This window comes from Periophthalmus magnuspinnatus, chromosome 18, assembly GCF_009829125.3.
Source record: "Periophthalmus magnuspinnatus isolate fPerMag1 chromosome 18, fPerMag1.2.pri, whole genome shotgun sequence".
NCBI lineage: Eukaryota > Metazoa > Chordata > Actinopteri > Gobiiformes > Gobiidae > Periophthalmus > Periophthalmus magnuspinnatus.
In genome coordinates, this window is record NC_047143.1 from 766,687 (window position 1) to 792,029 (window position 25,343).

The 25,343-nt window shown below is 46.2% G+C and overlaps 3 protein-coding genes across 5 annotated transcripts; all 3 read right to left on the reverse strand.

The window, feature by feature from the left end:
• Nucleotides 1-897: 897 nt before the first annotated feature.
• Nucleotides 898-14,013, reverse strand: slc10a7 (solute carrier family 10 member 7). 3 transcript variants are annotated; one of them, XM_033983971.2, is made up of 12 exons: nucleotides 13,742-14,013; nucleotides 12,205-12,287; nucleotides 10,373-10,509; nucleotides 9,155-9,230; nucleotides 8,982-9,020; nucleotides 8,656-8,691; nucleotides 7,473-7,556; nucleotides 6,538-6,703; nucleotides 5,728-5,779; nucleotides 5,511-5,584; nucleotides 4,222-4,367; nucleotides 898-1,175 (listed from the first exon to the last, which is right to left on the reverse strand). In XM_033983971.2, the coding sequence occupies exons 1-12, from the start codon at nucleotides 13,839-13,841 to the stop codon at nucleotides 1,152-1,154; spliced, it is 1,017 nt and encodes a 338-aa protein (XP_033839862.1). In that variant the 5' UTR covers nucleotides 13,842-14,013; the 3' UTR covers nucleotides 898-1,151. The 3 variants fall into 3 exon arrangements, with proteins under 3 accessions (XP_033839862.1, XP_055085087.1, XP_055085086.1); XM_055229111.1 differs by lacking the exons at nucleotides 5,511-5,584; nucleotides 5,728-5,779 and having other exon boundaries at nucleotides 919-1,175; nucleotides 13,742-13,995; XM_055229112.1 differs by lacking the exons at nucleotides 7,473-7,556; nucleotides 8,656-8,691; nucleotides 8,982-9,020 and having other exon boundaries at nucleotides 916-1,175; nucleotides 13,742-13,997.
• Nucleotides 14,014-14,475: 462 nt separating this feature from the next.
• ttc29 (tetratricopeptide repeat domain 29) lies at nucleotides 14,476-21,480 on the reverse strand. Its single transcript, XM_055229211.1, has 11 exons — nucleotides 21,422-21,480; nucleotides 21,295-21,354; nucleotides 20,714-20,773; nucleotides 19,836-19,999; nucleotides 19,036-19,212; nucleotides 18,013-18,291; nucleotides 16,850-16,935; nucleotides 16,693-16,784; nucleotides 16,469-16,589; nucleotides 15,360-15,449; nucleotides 14,476-14,682 (listed from the first exon to the last, which is right to left on the reverse strand). The coding sequence occupies exons 1-11, from the start codon at nucleotides 21,478-21,480 to the stop codon at nucleotides 14,476-14,478; spliced, it is 1,395 nt and encodes a 464-aa protein (XP_055085186.1).
• A 343-nt stretch (nucleotides 21,481-21,823) lies between these two features.
• LOC117386500 (SLAM family member 5-like) lies at nucleotides 21,824-24,534 on the reverse strand. The gene is made up of 4 exons (XM_033983871.2): nucleotides 24,390-24,534; nucleotides 23,854-24,189; nucleotides 22,557-22,829; nucleotides 21,824-22,364 (listed from the first exon to the last, which is right to left on the reverse strand). The coding sequence occupies exons 1-4, from the start codon at nucleotides 24,436-24,438 to the stop codon at nucleotides 22,246-22,248; spliced, it is 777 nt and encodes a 258-aa protein (XP_033839762.1). The 5' UTR covers nucleotides 24,439-24,534; the 3' UTR covers nucleotides 21,824-22,245.
• Nucleotides 24,535-25,343: the final 809 nt, after the last annotated feature.

The following is a 25,343-nucleotide window of genomic DNA, read 5'->3' on the forward strand; positions in this document are numbered from 1 at the left end:
AGCCCCAGGTCTTGGTCTTGTTCCATTTTGTAATACTTGCTCCACAGTTGATTTGTTGACTCCAGCTCTTACCTGTTGCAGATTGAGTGTTCGGGGCCTGGTGTCTACAGTTTTGTTTGTGGTTCCTTTGCTCTTTGGTCTTGTCCATAGTGGAGTTTGAGTCTGACTGTTTGAGGTTGTGGACATGTGTCTTTTATACTGAGGACGAGTTCAAACAGTTTGTAGGTGACAAATACTTATTTTGTCCAGGAATTTACTAATTAATTTATTAAAAATCCTACAGTGTGATTTCCTGGATCTTTCATTCTGTCTCATAGTTGAAGTGAAACTATGATGAAAATTACAGGCGTCTCATCTTTTTAAGTGGAAGAACTTGAACAATTAGGGCTGAATAAATACTTTAATAAATAAATAAATTTTTGCTCCACTGTAAACACTCACAAAGTACATTTAACGTGGAACACCACAGTGTGTTGTCGTGAGTGTTAGTGTCGAGTCTGTTCCTCAGTACTGAAGTTGTGTTTGAAGTGTTACCATGGTGACAGCAGTACTGCAGTATAAGAGCCGCAGATACTGGATGAGCATAAAGCGAAGGCCCCCGGCCCTTTCACAGGTCACCTGAACACAACCCAACAAAACCAACACAACCTGTTTAACCACAGCAAAACCAACATGGTCCTCACAACATCACAACACAACACTTTAGACCTGGTTTAGTCCTGGTTTAGTCCTGGTTTAGTCCTGGTCCAGTCCTGGTCCAGTCCCGGTCTAGTCCTGGTTCTCGGTCACACACACATCCACATACACAGAGGTAAAAGTGCGTTGCTCGAGAGCGCCCTGAGCTGGAGTCTATCCCCAAAGCCCCAGTGTGTGTGTGTTTATTTAAAGAGACAGACACATCTTTAAAATGTGTATTAAAGTTTGAGCAAACATCCAAAACTCTGTAACAACGTCCATGTAAAAATATTGTTCCCAGTAACAGTTCATCTGTGGAGAAATAAACTCTTCAAATAACTAAATACTCTCATTAAATACAAAAGTATCAACATGGGCTTTTTGTTTTAAATACAAAAGTCACACGAGCGTCACACTCTCCGTCTGAGGTCGTTCGGTTTGGAGAAAGGCACAAGTCCAAGAAGAGCCGGAATCGTTCAAACGGCATCCAGATAGTGAGCCTGAAAAACAACAACGACAAAGATGAAAAACAACGACAATAAAGATGAAAAACAACGACAATAAAGATGAAAAACAACGACAATAAAGATGAAAAACAACAATAAAGATAAAAACAAGATTAAAAACAACAAAGATTAAAAACATTAACAAAAACAACATGTCAACAACAACAACATATTAAAAACAATAAAAACAACAACAACAAAATTGATCAACAAAAGCAACATACAGACAAACCAGGAAATAAAGGACCTTAAAGCTCCAGTGTCAAACAAACGTGAATCGTGTGAACTTTTCTAATGTTTCCTCTTCAAAAACAGACCTGGAGTTGTGTTTGTGGATGTTACAGACGAATAATAAAGTGACTCAAACATGTGAGAATGAAACAAAGCTCAAAACGCTCTGTTCCACCTTGTGATGTCATCAAGTGGGAGTTTTCCAGTGAACTCCTCCTTTTCCCTTTAGTTCAGTTGTAGATTGTCAGTTGTTCCAGGACTGAAATGATCCAGATGATTCTAGTGAAGGTGGAGTTTAAAAACACAGTGGAGCACTTCCTGTATCACCACATGATGACATCACAAGGTGGAACAGAGTGTTTTCAGTTTGAGAGAAGAAGAGTTTGTGTGTTAAAAATGTGAGAATGAAACAAAACACAGCTCCAGGAGGAAACAACATTAAAACGTGGATTAAAGTTCATGTCATTTTTGTGTCAAACCTTGAATTAAATAAACGTGTGAGTCTTGACATTACAGATTTGTAGATTTGAATATTTCCCAAACATTTCCTCACCACAGCAGAGATCATCACCGAGTCCAGCAGCTTGTTTTACATTTCACACAAACAACTGGCCCCTGGGCTTTGAGTATCGAGTCTTAATATTAAAAGTTTGAGATGTGAGTATCGTGACAGCGCCCCCTGGTGTAGAGACGAGCGGCTGGACTCAAGATGAAAAGGAAAAACACCAAAATGATTCAAAATGATGTGAATTCAGAATATGAATGTTTTAAAGCTCTGTTTGAAGAGACATTTCAACTTTTTTAAATCCACATTAAAATCTCTGAAATGTGAAATATAAAATTCAAATAAAGATGAATATTCTGAGTTTAAATCACAGGATCGTGTCCCAGAGCTCAGGTGTGAACAGAGAAATGATCACGTCTTAATGTCCAAATTACAGGTCGTACAGAGACTCATGGAGCTTTTACAGGAGGCTGTGGCGCCCCCTACAGTCTAAAATAAACAGCACTGGACACAGACACAACTAAAGTGACATCAGGAAAGACCAGGATGTGAAGAAGAGACAGGAAATATAACAGAGAGAGAGAAGTATCTGAACAGAGGAAAATACTGCAGTAATGTCTGAGTAAATGTACTAGAGTAAATGTACTAGAGTAAATGTACTTGTTTTAAAACTTTTCTTGGTGTTTGCTCCGTGGTCGGGGTCAGACTCTGGGATAAACCTGTGATGTGAACTTTAAAACACTTTAAACGGTTCTTTGTTACTCACTCGGACCAGAACAGCCTAACGCAACAGCAGAGTGGACTGTAGGGGGCGCACAAGCACATGGACACAACACGGACACGACACGGACACGACACGGACACGACACGGACACGACACGGACACACAAAAGGAAAACACAATCACGATTCAGACATGACATCATGGGCAAATATGATGTCATGGGGTGTGACATCATGAGTGTGACATCATGAGTATGACATCATGAGTATGACATCATGAGTGTGACATCATGTGCAGATTAAAGGCCTGTCTTTGTCACACACAAGCTCAACTTTTTCAAATCAAACAGAACACTTCCTGATGTGTTCATGTTAGTTTATTATTATCCAATCAGAGAGCAGAATGAGCGTCACATGACCCTCTCTCTCTCTTTTCTGTCGTTACTTGACACAGCGGCGAAACGGAACAAAGTAAAAGTGGTAAAGAACTGTACTTAAAATAATAGGTATTTGTACTTTACTTAAGAACATTTACAGTGTGTACTTTTTACTTTTACTTGAGTACATCTGAGAGCAGTATTTGTACTTCCTACTCCACTACAGTTTGGAACTAGAGTTGTTTTTTTTTAATTATTCTATTAAATACTTTTACTTTTTACTCTTTAACTCCTTTAATACTTTTACTTCAGTCACTTTTTGTCATGAGATACTTTGCTCAAGTACATTCACATTTACTCAGACATTACTGCAGTATTTTCCTCTGTTCAGATACTTCTCTCTCTCTGTTATATTTCCTGTCTCTTCTTCACATCCTGGTCTTTCCTGATGTCACTTTAGTTGTGCCTGTGTTCAGTGCTGTTTATTTTAGACTGTAGGGGGCGCCACAGCCTCCTGTAAAAGCTCCATGAGTCTCTGTACGACCTGTAATTTGGATACTTTGCTCTAGTATTTGTACTTCTTCCACTGCTGCTTGAGAGATAAAACAGAAAAACACGTGGCTCAGTTTTGTCTTCAGTGTTTTATTTTGTTGTTTTAAATATGTCGTTCTTTGCTCTAAATCTTGACTTGTTTTCATGTTTCGTCCTCGATCTGTTTGACTTAATTCCTTTCGTGAGTTGATGTCATATTTTTATCTTTGACCTCATTTTGATTCTGTTGTTCCGCTCGGGCACATCTCTGCTTTATTATGGAGACGATGTGTCGAGGCTGGAGACACTTGGACCAGATTAAGACTGATACGATTATTTTGATGATGTAAATCCACTTTTTGTTTGTTCATTTTTCAGCGGAGGACGAGACGACTCAGGGACAACGGCACAACTGATTCAATAAATCTGACTTTTGATTCAGGGCATTCAACGGACAGAGCTAACCTGCTAGCATAGACTGTTTATATAAACGGACAGAGCTAACCTGCTAGCATACACTGTATATATAAACGGACAGAGCTAACCTGCTAGCATACACTGTATATATAAATGTACAGAGCTAACCTGCTGACGTCACTCTCCCTCAGTCCAGTCTTTACACTCTGTGGTTTTAACACTTCAGACGTTCAAATGTTCCGTGTTGTTCCTTTACCTTCTGTCTGGAGGTCATCCACGCCCTGATGCTGGGCACGAGCACCGACCCGAGCAGGATCTGGACCGGGTGATAAATGAGGAGAGGGACCGAGATCAGGGACAGATGCTCGAAACCCGCGAACACGATCTTCAACATGGGAATGCCTGAAAAACAAACGCTCATCAGACGTTTTATTACAAACACGTAGAGCCCGACGCCGTTTAGTCGATGATACGTTTGTCTATGGGCTGCATGAGCGCCCCCTGCAGGTGTGGCCTTGTAACTGCAGTTTAGTTCAAATACACAGAGATAGTTTTGATCGGATTTGCCACGCCCCCAAATACTGACACTTTGTAGCTGAAATCATCAATATTCCCCGGTGAAGCTATCTAAAGGCACTGCTGTGTCTGAAGTGCTGTTAGACTTAAATTTGAGTTTTATTTACCAGAAAGACCGGACTTATCTCCTAAAAGGACCATGAGCTCGGACTGACCACAGGCTCCTGAACATCTTTAAATACAGTTTGGTTTTTCTTGAGTTTTAAGACCTTGTTTACCTCTTTAGCCTCGTTAGCCTTTTTAGCTTCGTTAGTCTTTTTAGCTTCGTTAGCCTCTTTAATCTCTTTAGCCTCGCTAGCCACTTTAGCCTTTTAGCCTCTTTAGCCTTTTTAGCTTCGTTAGCCTCTTTAGCCTTTTTAGCTTCATTAGCCTCTTTAATGTCTTTACACTCTTTACCCTCGTTAGCCTCTTTACCCTCGTTAGCCTTGTTAGCCTCTTTACCCTCGTTAGCCTTTTTACCCTCGTTAGCCTTTTTACCCTCGTTAGCCTTTTTACCCTCGTTAGCCTCTTTACCCTTGTTAGCCTCTTTACCCTCGTTAGCCTCTTTACCCTTGTTAGCCTCTTTACCCTCGTTAGCCTCTTTACCCTTGTTAGCCTCTTTACCCTCGTTAGCCTCGTTACCCTTGTTAGCCTCTTTACCTTCGTTAGCGCCGTTACCCTCGTTAGCCTCTTTACCCTCGTTAGCCTCTTTACCCTCGTTAGCCTGTGTACCCTTGTTAGCCTCTTTACCCTCGTTAGCCTCTTTACCCTCGTTAGCCTCTTTACCCTCGTTAGCCTCTTTACCCTCGTTAGCTTCATTAGCCTCTTTCTCTGTATTAAATCTGACAGACAAAGTGTCCTCAGTCTTTGACGTAAACACAGATGACTCTACAGTAAAAAGTCTCAACTTGAATGAACAGACGCCGCGTTCTTTGATGTCGCGCTCATGATCTCGTGATAAAACGCCGACGTGATTAAACGAGCGAGTACCTAACGTCAGCGATTTGTGGGTGGAGCAGAACATGATGGCCACAGTGTCTGCAGGGCTGAAGCTGGAGTTTGACCTGAGACAGAAACAGAGAACACAGGTGAGTCTGAACGAGACCGGGACGTGACCATGTGATGATGTCATGGCGTGATGATGTAATAATGTGATGATGTCATGGCGTGATGATGTAATAATGTGATGATGTAACCAGACCCTGACCTGGTGGAGAAGGTGAAGGTGAGCATCATGAAGCCCATCTGAATCAAGAAAACTGAAAACACAAAAACACAGACTTAAACAGCGCCCCCTCACTCGTGTGGTCCGGTTCTGGGGGTCAGGGGTCACACTGGAGGCTGGGGGTTCAATCCCAGCTCTGACCAGCACAAACTACAACTGTGTCCTTGAGCAAGACACTTCTCTGGGCGGAGCTCGGAGGACGCCCGGCACAAACTCATGAGACTCCATCTGGAGAGGGTTCGAGGTTAAGTCAGGTTTAACCCCGCCCCCGCAGCAGAGGACCAATCACAGAGCAGCACTGAGGTGAGGGAGGAGTCAAAGGTGAAGCGCCAAAACAAACGACTACGACCGACGAACTCCAGACTGTTTCAGCGACAGGACGTCAGTCTGAGAAACAGTCTGCCCCGGGGCGGCTGTGGCTTCAGTCTGCCCCGGGGCGGCTGTGGCTGTGGATTAGTCTGCCCGTGTACAGTATAAAGTACTACAGCAACTCTGAGCATTGTGAAAAGTACTACATAAGACTGGTATTTGTAGTAACAGTTATGGTTACTGATGAGTACTAGAAGAAGCAATAGTAGTAGTAGTAGTAGTAGCAGTAGCAGTAGTAGCAGTAGCAGTAGTAGTAGTAGCAGTAGCAGTAGTAGTAGTAGCAGTATTAGTAGTAGTAGTAGTAGTAGTAGTATCAGCAGTAGTAGTAGTAGTAGTAGTAGTAGTAGTAGTAGTAGTAGCAGTAGTAGCAGTAGCAGTAGCAGCAGTAGTAGTAGCAGTAGTAGTAGCAGTAGTAGTACTCACTGATGAGTACTATGCTCAGCAGGCTGCTGGGCTCCAGCTCGATGGTGGGGTTACTGAAGGTGTCACAGAAGGTGGTGTAGATGATCATGAGGAGGACACAGGAGCTCACTGCCCCAAACGGAGGCTTCCGACGATCCAGGAAGTCACGAAGGAACCGACGACACGCCTGAGAACACAGGGTCAGGGGTCAAAGGTCAGAGAGCACACCTGACAACCGGGACTAAACCGGGAGAGGGAGGACATAAACGTGCGCAGTAGTGCTGCTGTACCACAGGGGGCCTCTGTTCCTGTAGTACTGTAGTACTGTAGTACTGTAGTACTGTAGTACTGTAGTACTGTAGTACTGTAGTACTGTAGTACTGTACGCAGCAAAGAGCAGGACAGAGTGAACAGGTCGTGACACAGGACAGTGAAGGAGAGACACTATGGAAAACATTTTAACAGGGATGAAAAGGAAGGTGGAGATAGACGGAGGTAAAGTCACATGAAAAATAAGAGGAGGAGGAGTCTGATGAAGAGTATGGAGCACTGGGCTTCACCGTGACTCCGGTGGGACACGAGGACAGACCGGTGTCTGCTGTGGACAGTGTGAAGACAAATAAGACGCCTCATTCCACCTCAGTCTGAGACGCTGGAGTTTTTCAGCGTAAACGTCAAATATGAAACAATCATCCACTTTGTGAAAGTGAAACCAACAGCTCTGAGCCTCATGTGAGGAGAAACAAAGAGATAAATGAGTTGTTTTAATTTGATATTTAATTAAATTTCATGATATTTTATTTTTTCAGTATCAAATGGTTCAATCAGTTGTTCTAAAAATATGTCTAGTTCAAATAAGGATAAAATAAAAAATAAATAATCTAATTTAACATAATCGTGGGGGTGGAGCTCTGCTGTAAATGAAGAAGAAACAGAAAAGATCAAAGTGACGTCACCTGCCCGAGGATCAGAGGCACCACCACCGTCATGAAGAGCTGAGAGAAAATGGACGAGAACGGGACGGACGACGACGACCCCAACTGGACAAACGAGACCACAGGTTATGCAACGGTAAAACACTCTGTTCCACCTTGTGATGTCATCATGTGGTGATACAGGAAGTGCTCCACTGTGTTTTTAAACTCCACCTTCACTAGAATCATCTGGATCATTTCAGTCCTGGAACAACTGACAATCTACAACTGAACTAAAGGGAAAAGGAGGAGTTCACTGGAAAACTCCTCTCCTCCTCCTGTCTCTTTTCCTCCTCTTATCTCCTCCTCCTCTTGTCTCCTCCTCCTCCTCTTCTTGTTTCCTCTCCTCCTCTTATCTCCTCCTCTTCTTGTTTCCTCTCCTCCTCGTCTCCTCCTCCTCATGTTTCCTCTCCTCCTCTTCTTCTCCCCTCCTCCTCTTCTTCTCCCCTCCTCCTCCTGTCTCTTTTCCTCCTCATCTTGTTTCCTCTCCTCCTCTTGTCTCCTCTTCTCCTCCTCTTGTCTCCTCTCCTCCTCTTGTCTCCTCTTATGTTCGATCTGTTAAACTTGTAAACTCCCACTTGATGACATCACAAAGTGTAACGTCACATTTTGATCTTTGTCGATGTAACAGACGAATAATAAAGTGACTCAAACATGTGAATGAAACAAACAGAGGAGACTCCATTTTGTGTCTAAAGTGGAGCTAAACTGTAAATCCACATTTTTAACGACTAAACTGTTTACGTGGCATCATTTTTTTTAGATAAATTTGCAGTTTTCTTCTCAAAAACGTCTAAACCTAAACGTGTGCTGCTCCTGTGACCTCTGTAACTTCAAGTAGTCAGTAACATCACACACAACTGCCCTGATTACAGCCTGTAAATCGAGATATGAACTTTAATAACAGACCCCCGCTAGCGTTAGCAACAGGTTTGATTGACAGCGTTGCTAAGCGCCCGCTCCCTGTTAAACCTGCGGTGTGGGCGGGAGGGGGCGTGACCTTCAACAGCCTCGCTCCTGATTGGCTCTTTGGTTGCTATGATACTCGCAGCCTGAATTCCAAATATGAAACTCAGCTCCAGATTAGCCGCTGTAACCGTTAGCCGCTATAACCGTTAGCCTCGCGTGTGTTTAGTCAGAGTTGATACAAACAGGAAACACTCACGAACAGCAGCAGCAGCAGCGGCGTGACGACGATCCCCTGAGACGACACACAAGTAATACATAACATCACACATAACTCAGACAGACCTTTATACTCATGACACGGTGCTAGGGGGCGCCATCTGCTCGTCGCTATGGAGTTGTGTTTTACATCGGGCCAAACGTCGGGTTTATAAAGTGAAGGACAAAACTACTGCAGCACACGAGCTCCCCCTGCAGGACGAGTCGTGTCACTGGATTTAAGGAGCGGAGCACAGGCCTAATCTCCATGGAGACGAGCAGGAAAGTGACACCGTGCAGCTTTAGTGTTTTTAGACGTTTTCTTACCAGGAAACTCCCAAACGCAGAGTTGAAAATGGCGGCGGCCTGAACATTTGAAAGGCAGAAGAAGAAGAAGGAGGAGGAGAAGGAGAGAAGAAGAAGGAGAGAAGAAGAAGGAGAAGTCAGAGCAGGTTCAGTTTATGAAATATTTAAATGTTTAGAAGTTTAAAATGTTTCACCTCATTTCCCCCGACGGCTTTGGTCAAAATCACAGCAGACGACACCGGAGGAGGCATACAGCTCACCGTCTGTAAACTGAGGAGGAGAGAGGGGGGAGGAGAGGGGGGAGGAGAGGAGAGGAGAGAGGGGAGAGGGAGGCGAGAGGGAAGGAGGAGAGAGAGGGGGGGGGGAGAGGGAGGAGAGAGGGGAGAGGGGGGAGGAGGGGAGGGGGGGAGGAGGAGGAGAGAGGGGGAGGAGAGAGGGGCAGTAGATTGAGGAGGGAGAGAGGGAGGAAGAGGAGGAGGAGAGAGGGAGAGAGTGGGGAGACAAGGGAGAGTGAGAGAAACAGTAAGGAAGAGAGAGAGTGGGAGGACAGAGAGGGGGGAGGGGAAGGATAAAGAGGGAGAGAGGGCGGAAGAGGAGGAGAAGAAAGGAGGAGGAGAGAGAGGGAAGGGAGAGGGGAGAGACAGAAAGAAAGAAAGAAAGAAAGAGAGGAGGAGGAGGGGGAGGGAGAGAGAGGGAAGGGGGAGGGAGACAGGGAGAAAGAAAGGGAGAGGGCAGGGAGGCAAGGGGGAGTGAGATGGAGGAGAGATAGAGGGGGAGGTAGGTGAGAAAAAGAGAGGGCGAGGGCAGTAGAGTGAAAGAAAGAGAGATAGAGAGACGAGGGAGAGATGGGAAGAATGAGAGCGAGAATGAAAGGGATTAGAGAGAGGGAGAGAAAGGACGAGAGGGTTCCAGCTCCCTCTAGTGGAGACGACTTAAACTGCACTTCCTCTAGTGTTGAGCATTTTTCTGCTCAAACAATATTTTAAATGTCCACATGACTCTGACTCTGTTTAATGTGTTTTCTACATGTGTGTCTATGGACAGAATGTTCAGCTGTTGCCGTGGTGACACAGCGCACTCATCAGTAAACACAGACACACAAAAAAACCTCACTAAAAACTGAGAAAAAAAACAACAACAATGTGAGTAAAAGAGCTCATGGTCTGTTTAAGAGTTTGATTTTACACAAACAGCTGAGAAAAAACTGTTGGCTAATGCTAACGCTAATGCTAATGCTAATGCTAATGCTAGCTCATGACTGTAATGTGATTTAAGAGGAACAGCAGGAGTAGTATCTGTAGTAGGAGGTTTAGTAATAGCAGTAGCAGTAATAGTAGTAGTAGCAGTAGCAGTAATAGTAGTAGTAGTATTAGCAGTAGTAGTATTAGTAGTAGTAGTACACTGGTACACACCCTTGCAGGAGCCACTGGTCGATGCTGGACAGGGCGAGCACTCGGAGCAGGAGCCACACAGACACAGGGAAGAACACTAAAGTGAAGCTCTGGACAAACAGGTGCAGCCGGACGTGGAGCAGGGCACTGGTCAGCTCCTGGACACACACACGGACACACGGACACACACACGGACACACACACGGACGGACACGCAGTCAAACAGCTGGACACACCGCCTCACAGCAACAAGGTCCCCGGTTCAAACCCCAGAGCAGCACAGAGCCATTCCTGTGTGGAGCATGTTCGACACTAAAAAACTCACACTGACAGAAAAGAAGTGGCGGCGTCTTTTAAACTGACCGCACGTGTCACCGCCGCTGTGGTCGGCCGTTTGTCCCGTCACAGACTCCAGACTCTGCCTCCCGTGGCCCCAGACTCCGCCTCCCGTGGCCCCAGACTCCGCCTCCCGTGGCCCCCAGACTCCGCCTCCCGTGGCCCCCAGACTCCGCCTCCCGTGGCCCCCAGACTCCGCCTCCCGTGGCCCCCAGACTCCGCCTCCCGTGGCCCCCAGACTCCGCCTCCCGTGGCCCCCAGACTCCGCCTCCTTTGGCCCCAGACTCCGCCTCCTTTGGCCCCCAGACTCCGCCTCCCGTGGCCCCCAGACTCCGCCTCCCGTGGCCCCCAGACTCCGCCTCCCGTGGCCCCAGACTCCGCCTCCCTTGGCCCCCAGACTCCGCCTCCTTTGGCCCCCAGACTCCGCCTCCTTTGGCCCCCAGACTCCGCCTCCCGTGGCCCCAGACTCCGCCTCCATTGGCCCCCAGACTCCGCCTCCTTTGGCCCCAGACTCCGCCTCCTTTGGCCCCCAGACTCCGCCTCCCGTGGCCCCCAGACTCCGCCTCCCGTGGCCCCAGACTCCGCCTCCCTTGGCCCCCAGACTCCGCCTCCTTTGGCCCCCAGACTCCGCCTCCTTTGGCCCCCAGACTCCGCCTCCCGTGGCCCCAGACTCCGCCTCCTTTGGCCCCCAGACTCCGCCTCCTTTGGCCCCCAGACTCCGCCTCCCGTGGCCCCCAGACTCCGCCTCCCGTGGCCCCCAGACTCCGCCTCCCTTGGCCCCCAGACTCCGCCTCCTTTGGCCCCCAGACTCCGCCTCCTTTGGCCCCCAGACTCCGCCTCCCGTGGCCCCAGACTCCGCCTCCTTTGGCCCCCAGACTCCGCCTCCTTTGGCCCCCAGACTCCGCCTCCTTTGGCCCCCAGACTCCGCCTCCCGTGGCCCCCAGACTCCGCCTCCCGTGGCCCCCAGACTCCGCCTCCCTTGGCCCCCAGACTCCGCCTCCTTTGGCCCCCAGACTCCGCCTCCTTTGGCCCCCAGACTCCGCCTCCCGTGGCCCCAGACTCCGCCTCCTTTGGCCCCCAGACTCCGCCTCCTTTGGCCCCCAGACTCCGCCTCCCGTGGCCCCCAGACTCCGCCTCCCGTGGCCCCCAGACTCCGCCTCCCGTGGCCCCCAGACTCCGCCTCCCGTGGCCCCCAGACTCCGCCTCCCGTGGCCCCCAGACTCCGCCTCCTTAGTGTTTCAGAACCCTTCTCCAAAACGTTCTTTCTCTTGATTCACTTCGATGGAGAGTTTGTAAAAAGTTTTGCGGCTAAACTCTGATATAAAGTCGCTCGATTTGTATAAAATGTTCCGTGATCTCGTGATTCTCCGGAGGTTTTTCACGGCGAGTCCAAATAAAACACATTTTCTGTGAAGATCGGCCCCGCGCAAAACACTACAACCCCAAAGACGACACAGCAGCTTCAGGGAAAACGTGAATTAGACCGAAGCGCGAACGCGTCGGCCATTTTACCTCACCTCTGTTTTGAGCGAGAGTCCACTGTTGAAGAAGATGAGCGACACCGCGACGTACGACACCGTGACCTCTGGTTTTAACGGACCTGAGGAAAAATGCAACGTGATGATGTGAACATTTGGGGGTTTTAACGTTTACAAGTTGAGACGAAGGCTGAGCACTTAAAACAATCGCAACGAAAAAAAATCTAAATAATAATCTGGACATTTCATGATTAGGGCTGGATTCTAGACTTTAAAGCCACAGTATGTCACTTTTAGACAAAAAAAGACACATTTATTGCACGAAAAACCCTGCATCTCCACAAACCTGACTCCTCCGGCTCGTTTCCATGGAAATGTTGTTCCTTTGGCTGTAAAATCCCACAGTATGGCATAAAACGCATCTATCTTCACGAAAAATGTTCCAAAGTGTGGATTTAACTTTCTGTCTTCAGTCAACTCATACTGTACTTTTAATTAAAAAAAAAATAAAAATAAAACACCACCTCAAAATGGTCTTAAAAGGTGCATTATGGAACTTTTCTGGTGAGGTGTCCATTACCTGCTCGTCTCCATGGAGATGTAGTTAGTTTACGTCACCTGGAATGTTTCACAGCGTGGCATTAAACTGGTACTTCTTACATTCGTTCAGTAATATGTCTTTTTTATTGCTCGAAATGTCTTGGAAAAAACAAGAATTCGTCATGTGAGTGGGCTCGCCTCTCCACAGATCTGACCTAGAGTGCACCTTTAGGTAAAACGTATTTCCCAAGACATGTAATTTTCACTTTTTATGAACTGCACTTAACGGCTGTAAAACCAGTAGCAGCAAATGGCTAATCTAATCTGTGTGAGATAAAACGGAGGCGGAAACATCGTTAAACCTTTTCTGCTCCTTGTCAAACCGGATCAGCTCCTCCTGAAAACAACAACTGCTTCACAATTTTACATAAACAAACACTTAAATGATGTGGGCGTTTCCAACAGTGTAAGTACAACGTGTCCAAACGCACAGGGCTTTTACGCACAGGGCTTTTACGCACAGGGCTTTTACGCACAGGGCTTTTACGCACAGGGCTTTTACGCACAGGGCTTTTACGCACAGGGCTTTTACGCACAGGGCTTTTACGCACAGGGCTTTTACGCACAGAGGACGCACTGTTTGGGCAAAGAACGGGGAGTCTGTTCAGTACTTTCAACGTTTACCACTTCTGCTTGCCTTGAGAAATACTTTTTTTTTACCCAAAGGTGCACTCCAGGCCAGATCTGTGGAGAGGCGAGCGCACTCACAGGACGAATTCTTGTTGTTTTTCCAAGGCATTTAGATAATAAAAACACTTATCATTTGAATGAATGTAAGAAATACCAGTTTAATGCCACGCTGTGAAACATTCCAGGTGATGTAAAGTAAATACATCTCCATAGAGACAGTCAAAGAGGATTAGTCAGATCTTTAACTTTTGAAGTGTTAAAAGTGTGGCGTTTTGGCGTTTAAATAAAAACATAAATAAATATATAAGTACTACAGAAGCTCCAGACGCGTCCCCCGGGCTCTCACCTCCTCTCACGCCGAAGCTGGGATGCACTTTGGCGGATAAGATGACGAGCACTATCCCGATGATGAACCACTCCTTCCTGATCCGGGCGAAGAGGCCCATGTTTCAAACACCTCCCCGGGGCCTGGCACCGCTCCACGCCGGCCTCCCGTGTCCCTCGGCCGGCCTCCGCTCCTCCGGCTCCCGCGGGCTCCCGGTGCAGCGCAGGCGGAGGCGCTCCGGAGGAAATACTCCAGAAAAACACACAACACCTTAGCAGAGAGCGCACTTCCGGACACGTGAGCAGAGTGAGAGAGCGCATGCGCAGAACGACACACGGCATCACAGTAAAACAAATAAAGAGAAATAAAACATAAATGTGTTCAATAAATACGAACAGACTGACTACAGTGGATTTTTTATTTTTATTTTTATGTTGCCAGATTAATATTTTTTATTTATAAAGGTACATGGGATTTTAGAGTATATAGTATAGTATACTTTTACTTTTACTCGAGTACATTTGAGATCAGTATCTGTACTTTCTACTCCACAACATTTTGAACAGAAAAGTAAAAGTACTTTTCATTTGATTTGAGGAGTTATTTTTACCATGTTCATAGAAACATCCAGAAGAAAAGAAAGTTTAAACTCTTAAAAAAAAACAAAACACAAACATCAGAAGAAAAAATTTAATTTTTACTGCTTTAACTGCTCCAAACTGGAGAAGAAAATCACTGACATTAAAACATTTAATCTAGTTATTCTCTGGGTGAATGTCGTCTGCGGCGGTGGCGTCTGCGTCTGCGTCTGCGGCGGCGTCTGCAGTTTCCTGACCGCTCGGGGCCCAGTGCCGTCGGTCTTTCCAGTCTAAGAGCGTCTGGAGTGAAGGAGCTGAGTCTGATCTTAAAACAGAGCTGACCTGTGCGATCAGGGCGTGGCCTTTGGCTCCTCCCACCAGCACCTGAACAAAAACAAAGTAAAAAGGACCATGAGCAGTGAAGGGGACTCAGTTTACACGTCGGGTTTGTGGAGATGCAGCTCATAGTACGTGGACGTGTGTTTCACTGCAATAAAAATATCCAAAATTATATTAAAAATCATGTTTTAATTTGGTTATTTTTATGTATTATAATTATTTTTTGCAGATAACATGTATCATGTTTGTAAACAGCTACATGCTAAACAACTACATGCTAACCAGCTACATGCTAACCAGCTACATGCTAACCAGCAACGGGCTAACCAGCTACATGCTAACCAGCTATGTGCTAAACAAACAGATTTTAAATAAAGTGTGGTTCGTGCGGTTCGTGCGGTTCGTGCGGTTCGTGCGGTTTGTGCGGTTTGTGTGGTTCGTGCGGTTCGTGCGGTTCGTGCGGTTTGTGCGGTTTGTGCGGTTCGTGCGGTTCGTGTCGTCCTCAGTTCCTCGTTACTGATCAGCCCTGAGCTTTTAAAGTTTGTTTCTCAGTCTATGGGAAAAATGAGTGGGACATTTACTTCTGGGACCAGACAGCAGGGGGCGCTGTGGAGCTCCATAGTATTACACATGTGGACAGAGTAAAACATGTAAAAACAAAAACAGGACTTTACCATCATGTGACTAAAAAGAAAGAAAAATAAAACAAATGAAAGTTGAACCTGAGCCGTGTGCAGCAGAGGGACGTCTCTCAGGTCCACGGCTCCGTCAAACGCCCTTTGGAAGAACTCACAGGCCGAGGCCAACGCACCCTGAAACACACGGGCGTTAGCACAAACTCACCCTGAAACACACGGGCGTTAGCACAAACGCACCCTGAAACACACGGGCGTTAGCACAAACTCACCCTGAAACACACGGGCGTTAGCACAAACGCACCCTGAAACACACGGGCGTTAGCACAAACTCACCCTGAAACACACGGGCGTTAGCACAAACGCACCCTGAAACACACGGGCGTTAGCACAAACGCACCCTGAAACACACGGGCGTTAGCACAAACTCACCCTGAAACACACGGGCGTTAGCACAAACGCACCCTGAAACACACGGGCGTTAGCACAAACTCACCCTGAAACACACGGGCGTTAGCACAAACTCACCCTGAAACACACGGGCGTTAGCACAAACTCACCCTGAAACACACGGGCGTTAGCACAAACTCACCCTGAAACACACGGGCGTTAGCACAAACGCACCCTGAAACACACGGGCGTTAGCACAAACTCACCCTGAAACACACGGGCGTTAGCACAAACGCACCCTGAAACACACGGGCGTTAGCAAGTATTTGACAGTACTTTAGAGTATTTGACAGTACTTCAGAGTATTTGACAGTACTTCAGAGTATTTGACAGTACCGTGCTGAAGTACATGAAGTATTTCAGAGTATTTGACAGTACTTGAGAGTATTTGACAGTATTTCAGAGTATTTGACAGTACCGTGCTGAAGTACATAAAGTATTTCAGAGTATTTGACAGTACCGTGCTGAAGTACATAAAGTATTTCAGAGTATTTGACAGTACCGTGCTGAAGTACATGAAGTATTTCAGAGTATTTGACAGTACTTGAGAGTATTTGACAGTATTTGAGAGTATTTGACAGTACCGTGCTGAAGTACATAAAGTACTTGAGAGTATTTGACAGTACTTGAGAGTATTTGACAGTACTTCAGAGTATTTGACAGTACTTGAGAGTATTTGACAGTACTTCAGAGTATTTGACAGTACTTGAGAGTATTTGACAGTACTTGAGAGTATTTGACAGTACCGTGCTGAAGTACATGTCTCCCAGGCTGACGCAGGCTTGGACCAGGTCCCGGGGCAGACTGTGGACTGAGCCGTCACACAGCCTCTGCAGACACAGCAGTGCCTCCTGTTGGCGTCCCTCGCTGTGGGTCAAACACATGATGAGCACAGGTGACACTGTGGCACAGCGGTCGTCCCGCCGCCTCTCGGTGATGAGGTTGCGGGTTGGATTCCCCGCTGTCGTACCTTAGTAAAGACGAGGCCGTGGCTCTGTAGGCCTTTCCCAGCCCCGCGGCGTCGTCCAGCTCCGTGCACATTCCCACGTACGTGTTCAAGTACTACAAACACACACACGACAAACGTCACGCACCGGCCGTTTACAGAGTACTGCGGTAAACGTGACCTTTTTGGCGGCGCCGTGGTCTCCGTAGAGCTGACACGTCACTCCCAGTTTGTACACGGCTTCTGCTTCAAGATGTCTGTCTCCAGCTGAAACAAACACACCACTCCAGTCATGAAGGTGAACGACCACGAAAACACACATTCTGACACTGACGCACAACTGAACTATGCAGCGTTTGTGTGGAAGGTCCAACACCTGCTTGTTTCCATGGAGATTTTAATGCTTTTCCTGGAACGTTACACAGTTCGGCATAAAACGTATTAAAGCAGGTGACGCCATCAGGTCAAGCTACAGGTCGGATCTGCGGAGACGAGACTCCGCGCAGAGTAAGAATGCATTTTGCGAGGATTTTTTGAGTGGCATCAAGATAGGGGGTGTTCTACATGTGTCTCTATGGTGGAATGTTCAGCGGTTACCATGGAGACACAATGTACGCGTTAGCAACTGCCATAGAAGTCAATGTAAACCGCACATGTTCAGGAGCCTGTGGTCAATCTAAGCGTTGGCTAATGCTAATGCTAATGCTAATGCTAATGCTAGCTTGTGACTGTAATGTTATTTGAGAGGGACTTGTTGCTCACCTGTTAAAGTTCAAATAAGTCAGTTCTTCATGGTCAGATTGTGCCCCTCCCTTTGCTCTCTGTGCTAAGCCCCTCCCCCTTCAGAGCTTCAGCTGCATCGCACTAATGAAACTCACCAGGTTTGTCACGTCATAGTGCACAGTTTGTGTCATGTTTTTGTGTATATATGGAGGATTGTCGTGTGGAGTGTGGGTGATGTAGACTTGTGGGCGGAGCCTCGTACAGGTTCATACTGTGGTTTGAATAGGGCCCGGGAGAGATCTCTAGATTACACAAACATGGATGAACTCTAAAAACTCTTCTAAAAAAAGTGTGTATTTCAGATCAGAGCTCACAGTCCTTGTGTGTATGTGTGTGTGTGTGTGTGTGTATGTGTGTTGCGTGTATGTGTGTTGTGTGTATGTGAGTTGTGTGTATGTGTGTTGTGTGTGTAGTGTGTATGTGTGTTGTGTGTATGTGAGTTGTGTGTATGTGTGTTGTGTGTATGTGAGTTGTGTGTATGTGTGTTGTGTGTATGTGAGTTGTGTGTATGTGTGTTGTGTGTATGTGTGTTGTGTGTATGTGAGTTGTGTGTTTGCTCACAGTCCTGGGCGCTGCTCAGGGCCTGCTGGAGGAGGCTCATGGTCCTGGCGTGGGACAGGGGCGGGGCATTGGACAGGGGCGGGGCGTGGGACAGGGGCGGGGCGTGGGACAGGGGCGGGGCGTGGGACAGGGGCGGGGCGTGGGACAGGCGGGTGTAGATGCCCCAGAGCGCTCGCTGAGCTCTGGTCTTCAGGGAGCGCCCGGTGGAGTCCAGCCAGCCCCCGTCCTGCGCCTGATGGAGGCAGCGCTCGGCGTGTCGCAGCGCCCCCTCCAGGTCACCTACAGGAACAACCACACAGGGTCAGGTGTGTCCAATACTGATACTATATATACTATATATACTATATATACTACTGATACTAGTGACATCACGCTGGGGCTGTTCTACATGTATGTCTATGGTGGAATCTGCAGCAGCTACCATGGAGACACAACACACACATTAACACACACAAAAGATGAAGACTCAAGAAACATGACAAAGACTAAACCAGGTCTAAACCAGGTCTAAACCAGGTCTAAACTTGGACTAAACCAGGTCTAAACCAGGTCTAAACCAGGTCTAAACCAGGTCTAAACCAGGACTAAACCAGGTCTAAACCAGGTCTAAACCAGGTCTAAACCAGGACTAAACCAGGTCTAAACCAGGTCTAAACCAGGACTAAACCAGGTCTAAACCAGGACTAAACCAGGTCTAAACCAGGTCTAAACCAGGACTAAACCAGGACTAAACCAGGTCTAAACCAGGTCTAAACCAGGTCTAAACCAGGACTAAACCAGGTCTAAACCAGGACTAAACCAGGTCTAAACCAGGTCTAAACCAGGACTAAACCAGGACTAAACCAGGTCTAAACCAGGTCTAAACCAGGACTAAACCAGGACTAAACCAGGTCTAAACTAGGTCTAAACCAGATCTAAACAAGGACTAAACCAGGTCCAAACCAGGTCTAAACCAGGACTAAACCAGGTCTAAACCAGGCCTACAGGTGGACTACATCAGTGCGCCTGTGACCTCACTGTGACCTTGTTGGAGGCGGAGCTCGGCGGCGTGGGCGAGGGCCTCGGTGGCGGCTCTGGAGCTCTGGCCGTGCTCTCGGTCGTAGCTCAGGTGGAGGAAGTGGAGCCGCAGCCACTGCTCCTTTTCAGAGGAGAAGAAGAGAGACAACGACAAGTACTGTTCACACGCCTCCGCCCAGCGACCTGCACACACACCAGAGTACTCAAGTACATTTACTCAAGTACATTTACTCAAGTACATTTACTCTAGTACATTTACTCAAGTACATTTACTCAAGTACATTTACTCTAGTACATTTACTCAAGTACATTTACTCAAGTACATTTACTCAAGTACTTTTACTCAAGGACATTTTACAGGGCCCATATTCTCAGATCGGTTTAATGTGTCCTCGTCACACACAGACCTGGAGTTGTGTTTTATTTCACATGTTTAACACAAACAAACCTGCAGATTTAGGCTGAGTTCTTCTCTCAAACTGAAAACACTCTGTTCCACCTTGTGATGTCATCATGTGGTGATACAGGAAGTGCTCCACTGTGTTTTTAAACTCCACCTTCACTAGAATCATCTGGATCATTTCAGTCCTGGAACAACTGACAATCTACAACTGAACTAAAGGGAAAAGGAGGAGTTCACTGGAAAACTACCACTTGATGACATCACAAGGTGGAACAGAGCGTTTTGATCTTTGTAGATGTTACATATGAATAATAAAGTGACTCAAACATGTGAATGAAACAAAACTCCAGGTCTGTTTCTGAAGCTCATGAGAGTCCCTTTTGTTTTGGCTCGGTGTTTGTACCGGAGCGTTCGGCGAGCTCGGCCTGTGTCAGGTGTAGCTTCATTTTGTGCAGTTTTTCGGGCTGATCTTCGAGCGGCGGCGGCAGAATGTCGACCGAACGAGGGTCACATGACTCACGCCGCTCCTGATCCAGACTCAGAACATGGAAGAACACGGAGAACGACCTACAACACAGAGACACATCACATATGTGGAGTCTCACCTCTAAAGGGTATTAAAGAGGAGGTATTTACCTCTGTGGGGTATTAAAGAGGAGGTATTTACCTCTGTGGGGTATTAAAGAGGAGGTATTTACCTCTGTGGGGTATTAAAGAGGAGGTATTTACTTCTATGGGGTATTAAAGAGGAGGTATTTACTTCTATGGGGTATTAAAGAGGAGGTATTTACCTCTGTGGGGTATTAAAGAGGAGGTATTTACTTCTATGGGGTATTAAAGAGGAGGTATTTACTTGGGGTATCTATTTTTTTATTCTGGTGAAGTTTATAATTTCACTTCCTGGTCCTCGTGGACATGAGCAGATACGACAAACGTTTTCTCCTTAGATTCATGTGTTAAAACCAGAAAAGTGTGTGTTTATAAAGTGTGTGTTTATAAAGTGTGTGTTTATAAAGTGTGTGTTGATAAAGTGTGTGTTGATAAAGTGTGTGTTTATAAAGTGTGTGTTTATAAAGTGTGTGTTGATAAAGTGTGTGTTTTTAAAGTGTGTGTTTATAAAGTGTGTGTTGATAAAGTGTGTGTTTATAAAGTGTGTGTTTATAAAGTGTGTGTTGATAAAGTGTGTGTTTATAAAGTGTGTGTTTATAAAGTGTGTGTTGATAAAGTGTGTGTTTATAAAGTGTGTGTTTATAAAGTGTGTGTTTATAAAGTGTGTGTTACCTGTGGTTGCCGTTCTGGAGCATGTCCACACAAATGTTCTGCTTCAGACTTTTTGTAGCTCTGTAAAAAAAAAAACAGAAATTCAACCATTATATTTTTAAATTATAAACACATTTGACGTTGTATATATATATATATATGTTGTTAGCATTAGCACACATGTTGTATATATATTTGTTGTTAGCATTAGCTCACATGCTGTATATATATTTGTTGTTAGCATTAGCTTAGGGGGACCAGACGTCCCCTTTGTCCCGGGACAGTCCCAGTTTTGAGCCTGTGTCTTCTGTTCCAGCAGATTTATCTAAAACCAGTGACTTGTCTCAGTTTAACAAATGTCCCGGGCGTCTCTATTTTTTACAAATCTGATCCTCGCCAACGGTAAAGACGGGGATCAAACACAATTTACTCAACAAACTCACAAACGTCTCATGTCCCTGTTAAATAAATAAATAAATCATTACAGTTCTGTTGTTCCATGTAAATCTTATAATCTAAATAAAACGATTAGTCAACGCCATCCACCGATTAATCGACTGAGCGACTACGACGGCTCTAAACGACAAAGTAGAATCACGTACTGTAAGATTTCTTGTCTGGACAGATACTTCCGAGGTTCTTCAGGCGTGAGTCGTTTTGTCCTGTTGAAATGGAAGAACATGTCAGAGATGGAGCAGATCAGACAGTGTGAGGCAGTCGGGCTTTTACCTTCTGTGCTTTGAGTTTTTAAAGAGCCGTGGAAGAATCGATTCACCGGCTCCTGCCATCGTCCTCAACTGGAAACAACCCAGAACAGTCCTTAAGCACTTTGGGACATTCTTGAAAACAAAACCTCTTCACTCTTTCTAGGACTACTACTTTGTACTTCTGCTTGAGTAATAGTATTTTGAAGTAACTTTACTCTTACTTGATTACAATTTTTGGATACTCGACCCGACTCTGTGACATTTAGATCGTACCTGACACAGAAAACAAGCTCTGTCCGTTTATATAAACAGTCTATGCTTCAGACTCACATTTGTCGCTGACTCTGGTTCTCTCTTTAAATCAAACGTTTCACGCAGGTTTTTTTACTTAGACAAACTTTATTGATCCACTTGAGAAATGATTTGGGCACATCACAATATCATATAATAACAAAGAGCAAAAATGGTAACAATACAATCAAAACTGGAGTCAAATAACACGTCCTGCAAGTACATCTCCAAAGCTCAAAACAGTCCGTTCCACCTTGTGATGTCATCAAGTGGTGTTTTTCAAGTGAACTCCTCCTTTTACCTTTAGTTCAGTCGAGATAAGAGACAACTCCAGGACTGAAAAGATCCAAAAGATTCTTGAAATGAAGGTGTGTGGAGTTTAAAAACACAGTGGAGCACTTCCTGTATCACCACATGATGACATCACAAGGTGGAACAGAGTGTTTTCAGTTTTTGAGAGAAGAGCTAAAGCCTAAACAAAGAAACATAACACGGCCCGTTATGTCACCGTGGCCTCCTCTGTGGGCGGGGCTATAAGAGGAGGAGTCAGGAGGCTCAGTCCTGTTTGGCCCGGCGTTCCAGCACGTGCACGGCGATGACGGCGGACAGCATGAGGAGCAGCCCCGCGCAATACACCGCCGTCTTCACCACACACACGCTCGACACGGACGCACCTGCAACACACACACAGGGTTAGTGCGTCGCTGTAATGCCTCACTCAGCCAGGAGGGGGCCACAGTGCGTCATCTTAACATATTTTCACGCTCCGCATCTTAACCCTGATTGGAGCACAACGACCAGAGCGCTTAAATACTTCACGCTGATTGGCCGGAGCGCAGGGTTGGGCGATTGCCGCTGGGTCCTACCTGTCTGACTCCAGCACATTTGGCGATAGTCCCTGGTGTCGTTGGTCCAGCTGACGTGGTTGCTATGGTTACAGACGACCCAATCACCGGACAGTTTCAGGTCTAGAAAGGCGTGTCCGTGCCTTTGTGGGCGGGGCTCCTCGCAGCGGCGCGTGTCGCAGGTGAAAGAGCGGCTGACGTTGTAGAGCTCGGCGGCGCAGCTCGCGATGAAGTTACAGGAGTCTGAGCTGAAGGACACAGAGTCCAGACTCAGAGACACCGCCGACACTGGAGCTGAGACGAGAAAGAAAAGACAAAAGAGAGAGTAAAAACAGACAAAATATGAATCTTCACGTAACAACAGTCCGTCGCTGTGTCGTGGTTCACCTTTCGTGGTCTCGCCGATTTTTTTTAGTACAATTTGACGTGTTTTTTACAGAGTCTGAATGTGCGTTGTGTTGTGCGTCCCAACTATCTGTAGGTGGCCACTAACCTCCGTTTTATTGCGGCTTTAGACTTCATTTAAACAAGTCAAAAGACATTGGGAGTGCTGATGCACCTAATGCACAAACATGGTTTTTCCAGGCATTGCCATGGCAACACCGTGCAAAAAAAAGCATGGGTGTCTTTGACTTTATTGATTGGGATGACCCAATGGAATTTTGTGTCAAATTTGATAACATTTGGGAAAACAAAATTTTCAGCCTTCCATACAAATGTATTTGTTATTCTGTAGGGGGCGCTGTCGTGCCAAATTTCTTTCTTTCACAAACATTAGAATTAGACCCGAAAGTTTTACAACTGATTTGAATTTGACCAAAATCGGACTTTGCGTGTGCAAACGGGAGCAAATTTTGACTTTTGAAAATTGCAAAAATTCCGATGGAATTTTGTGGCTTCGCCGCACGGAAACTGTAATAGGGATCATCATAAATTGGGGGTTGTTAGGATAGTGGAGTCTGTGCAGGGGGCGACGCGGCTTCGCCCATGCACTCATCGCTGTAGAAGCATTAGGCCCTACGCCCTGTAGGGGCTCGGGCCTAATAATGTAAAAAATGAGGCGGTTGTTGTGGGTTATTTTTAGCGTAACTTCCGCCATAAACTGGGTCCATGTGTTTCTGACTTGTTACTTCCTGAGTTGTGGGTTCACTCTGAGAGTCGCAGTTTGAACAGAGCGATGTGGACGTGTCCGTCTTGTCTTTATTTTAACACGACTTGGTTTTGTGACAAATGCCTCAGATAATGAAGAACTGATGAACTTCATTTTGAGGAGGTTTAGTTTAAATGTGTAATATGTGTGATGTGTGTTTGGACTCACCTTCGACTGTGACAAAAAAAGTATCGAGTATTGTGTCTTTGTCTGTGACAAAAAAAGTATCGAGTATTCTGTCTTTCTCTTCAGACGCCACGGCCGTGTAGGTCCCAGTGTCGCTGAACTGGAGGTTTTTCAGAATCAGAGACAAATTCTGAGGGAAAAACTCCACTCTGTCTTTGTACTCAGAACCTGTGTACCTGCTCTTATCTGAATACATTCTTATTAAATTTTTGCTGTCATTGAATTTCCAAAAAAATGCACCAGTTTGTATTTGACTATTTGAGACGTGCAAATCCAGATTGTGTCCGGTCTGAATGAAAATGTGTTTTGACCTGGACCCTGAAAAACAAGAGAAAAACCATTAAAATTACAATTATTAAAGAAAAATCAACTTCAATTCCTTTTAAATTGAATGAAAATGAATCGATAAATAAATAATAAAACACATTTTACTCGACAGACGTTTTCAGTCACATTAGGTCTGATAAAACTACAATAAATAAAAACATTATTTGTACAAAAACACGATCGGGTCGTACCTCCGGTCCACAGAAGCAGCCCCGCCACCAAACGCACCCACGTCTCCATGGAAACGAGACGGCGACTTTAAGGGGTCGAGGTTTCTCCGCTCATCCACGCCAACGCTTCAGTCTATGACCACGAGGCTCTGGCCCCGAGGCGGGTACTCTCACACACACCAGCTCATCAGAGGAGGAGGAGGAGGAGGAGGAGGAGGAGGAGGAGGAGGAGGAGGAGGAGGAGGGGGAGGAGGAGGAGGAGGGGGAGGAGGAGGAGGAGGAGCAGGAGGAGGAGGAGGAGGAGGAGGAGGGGGGGAGGAGGAGGAGGAGGGGGAGGAGGAGGAGGAGGAGGAGGAGGAGGAGGAGGAGGGGGAGGAGGAGGGGGAGGAGGAGGAGGAGGGGGGTTCTCACTCTTCCTCATTTGCACTTCCTGTTCCATCAGTTCACACTAAGTCGCCAACGCTCTTCTCGTCAAAAAGTGTGACGCAGTTTCATTCGCAGAAAATGCTCCTGATGAATTAACGGGTAAATAAATAAATAAAAACACAAAAGGTTCATGTAATGTCCCGGACTGCAGCTTTAGTGGTCTCCTGGCCGATTTCTTATGTTGTCTGATTTTTCCTGTTGTGTCTGATTTTTCCTGTTGTGTCTGATTTTTCCTGTTGTGTCTGATTCTTCCTGTTGTTTTGTTTTTTGTGTCTTGGCGGCACGGTGACTGAGTGCCATCACTCATGTCTCACAGCAAGAAGGTTGGTTCGATCCCCGGGTCACCAGGCCTTTCTGTGTGGAGTTTTTCATGTTTCTCCTCGTGTCTGGATGGGTTTCCTCCGGGTACTCCGGTTTCCCCCATCAACCAAAACATGAACGCCCTTCAGACAACTGTTGTTGTGATTTTGGGCGTTACAAAAATAAATGAATTGAATTGAATTGAATAGTGGAGCAGAGCTGAGTGTCCAGTGCAGACACAAGTGCTTT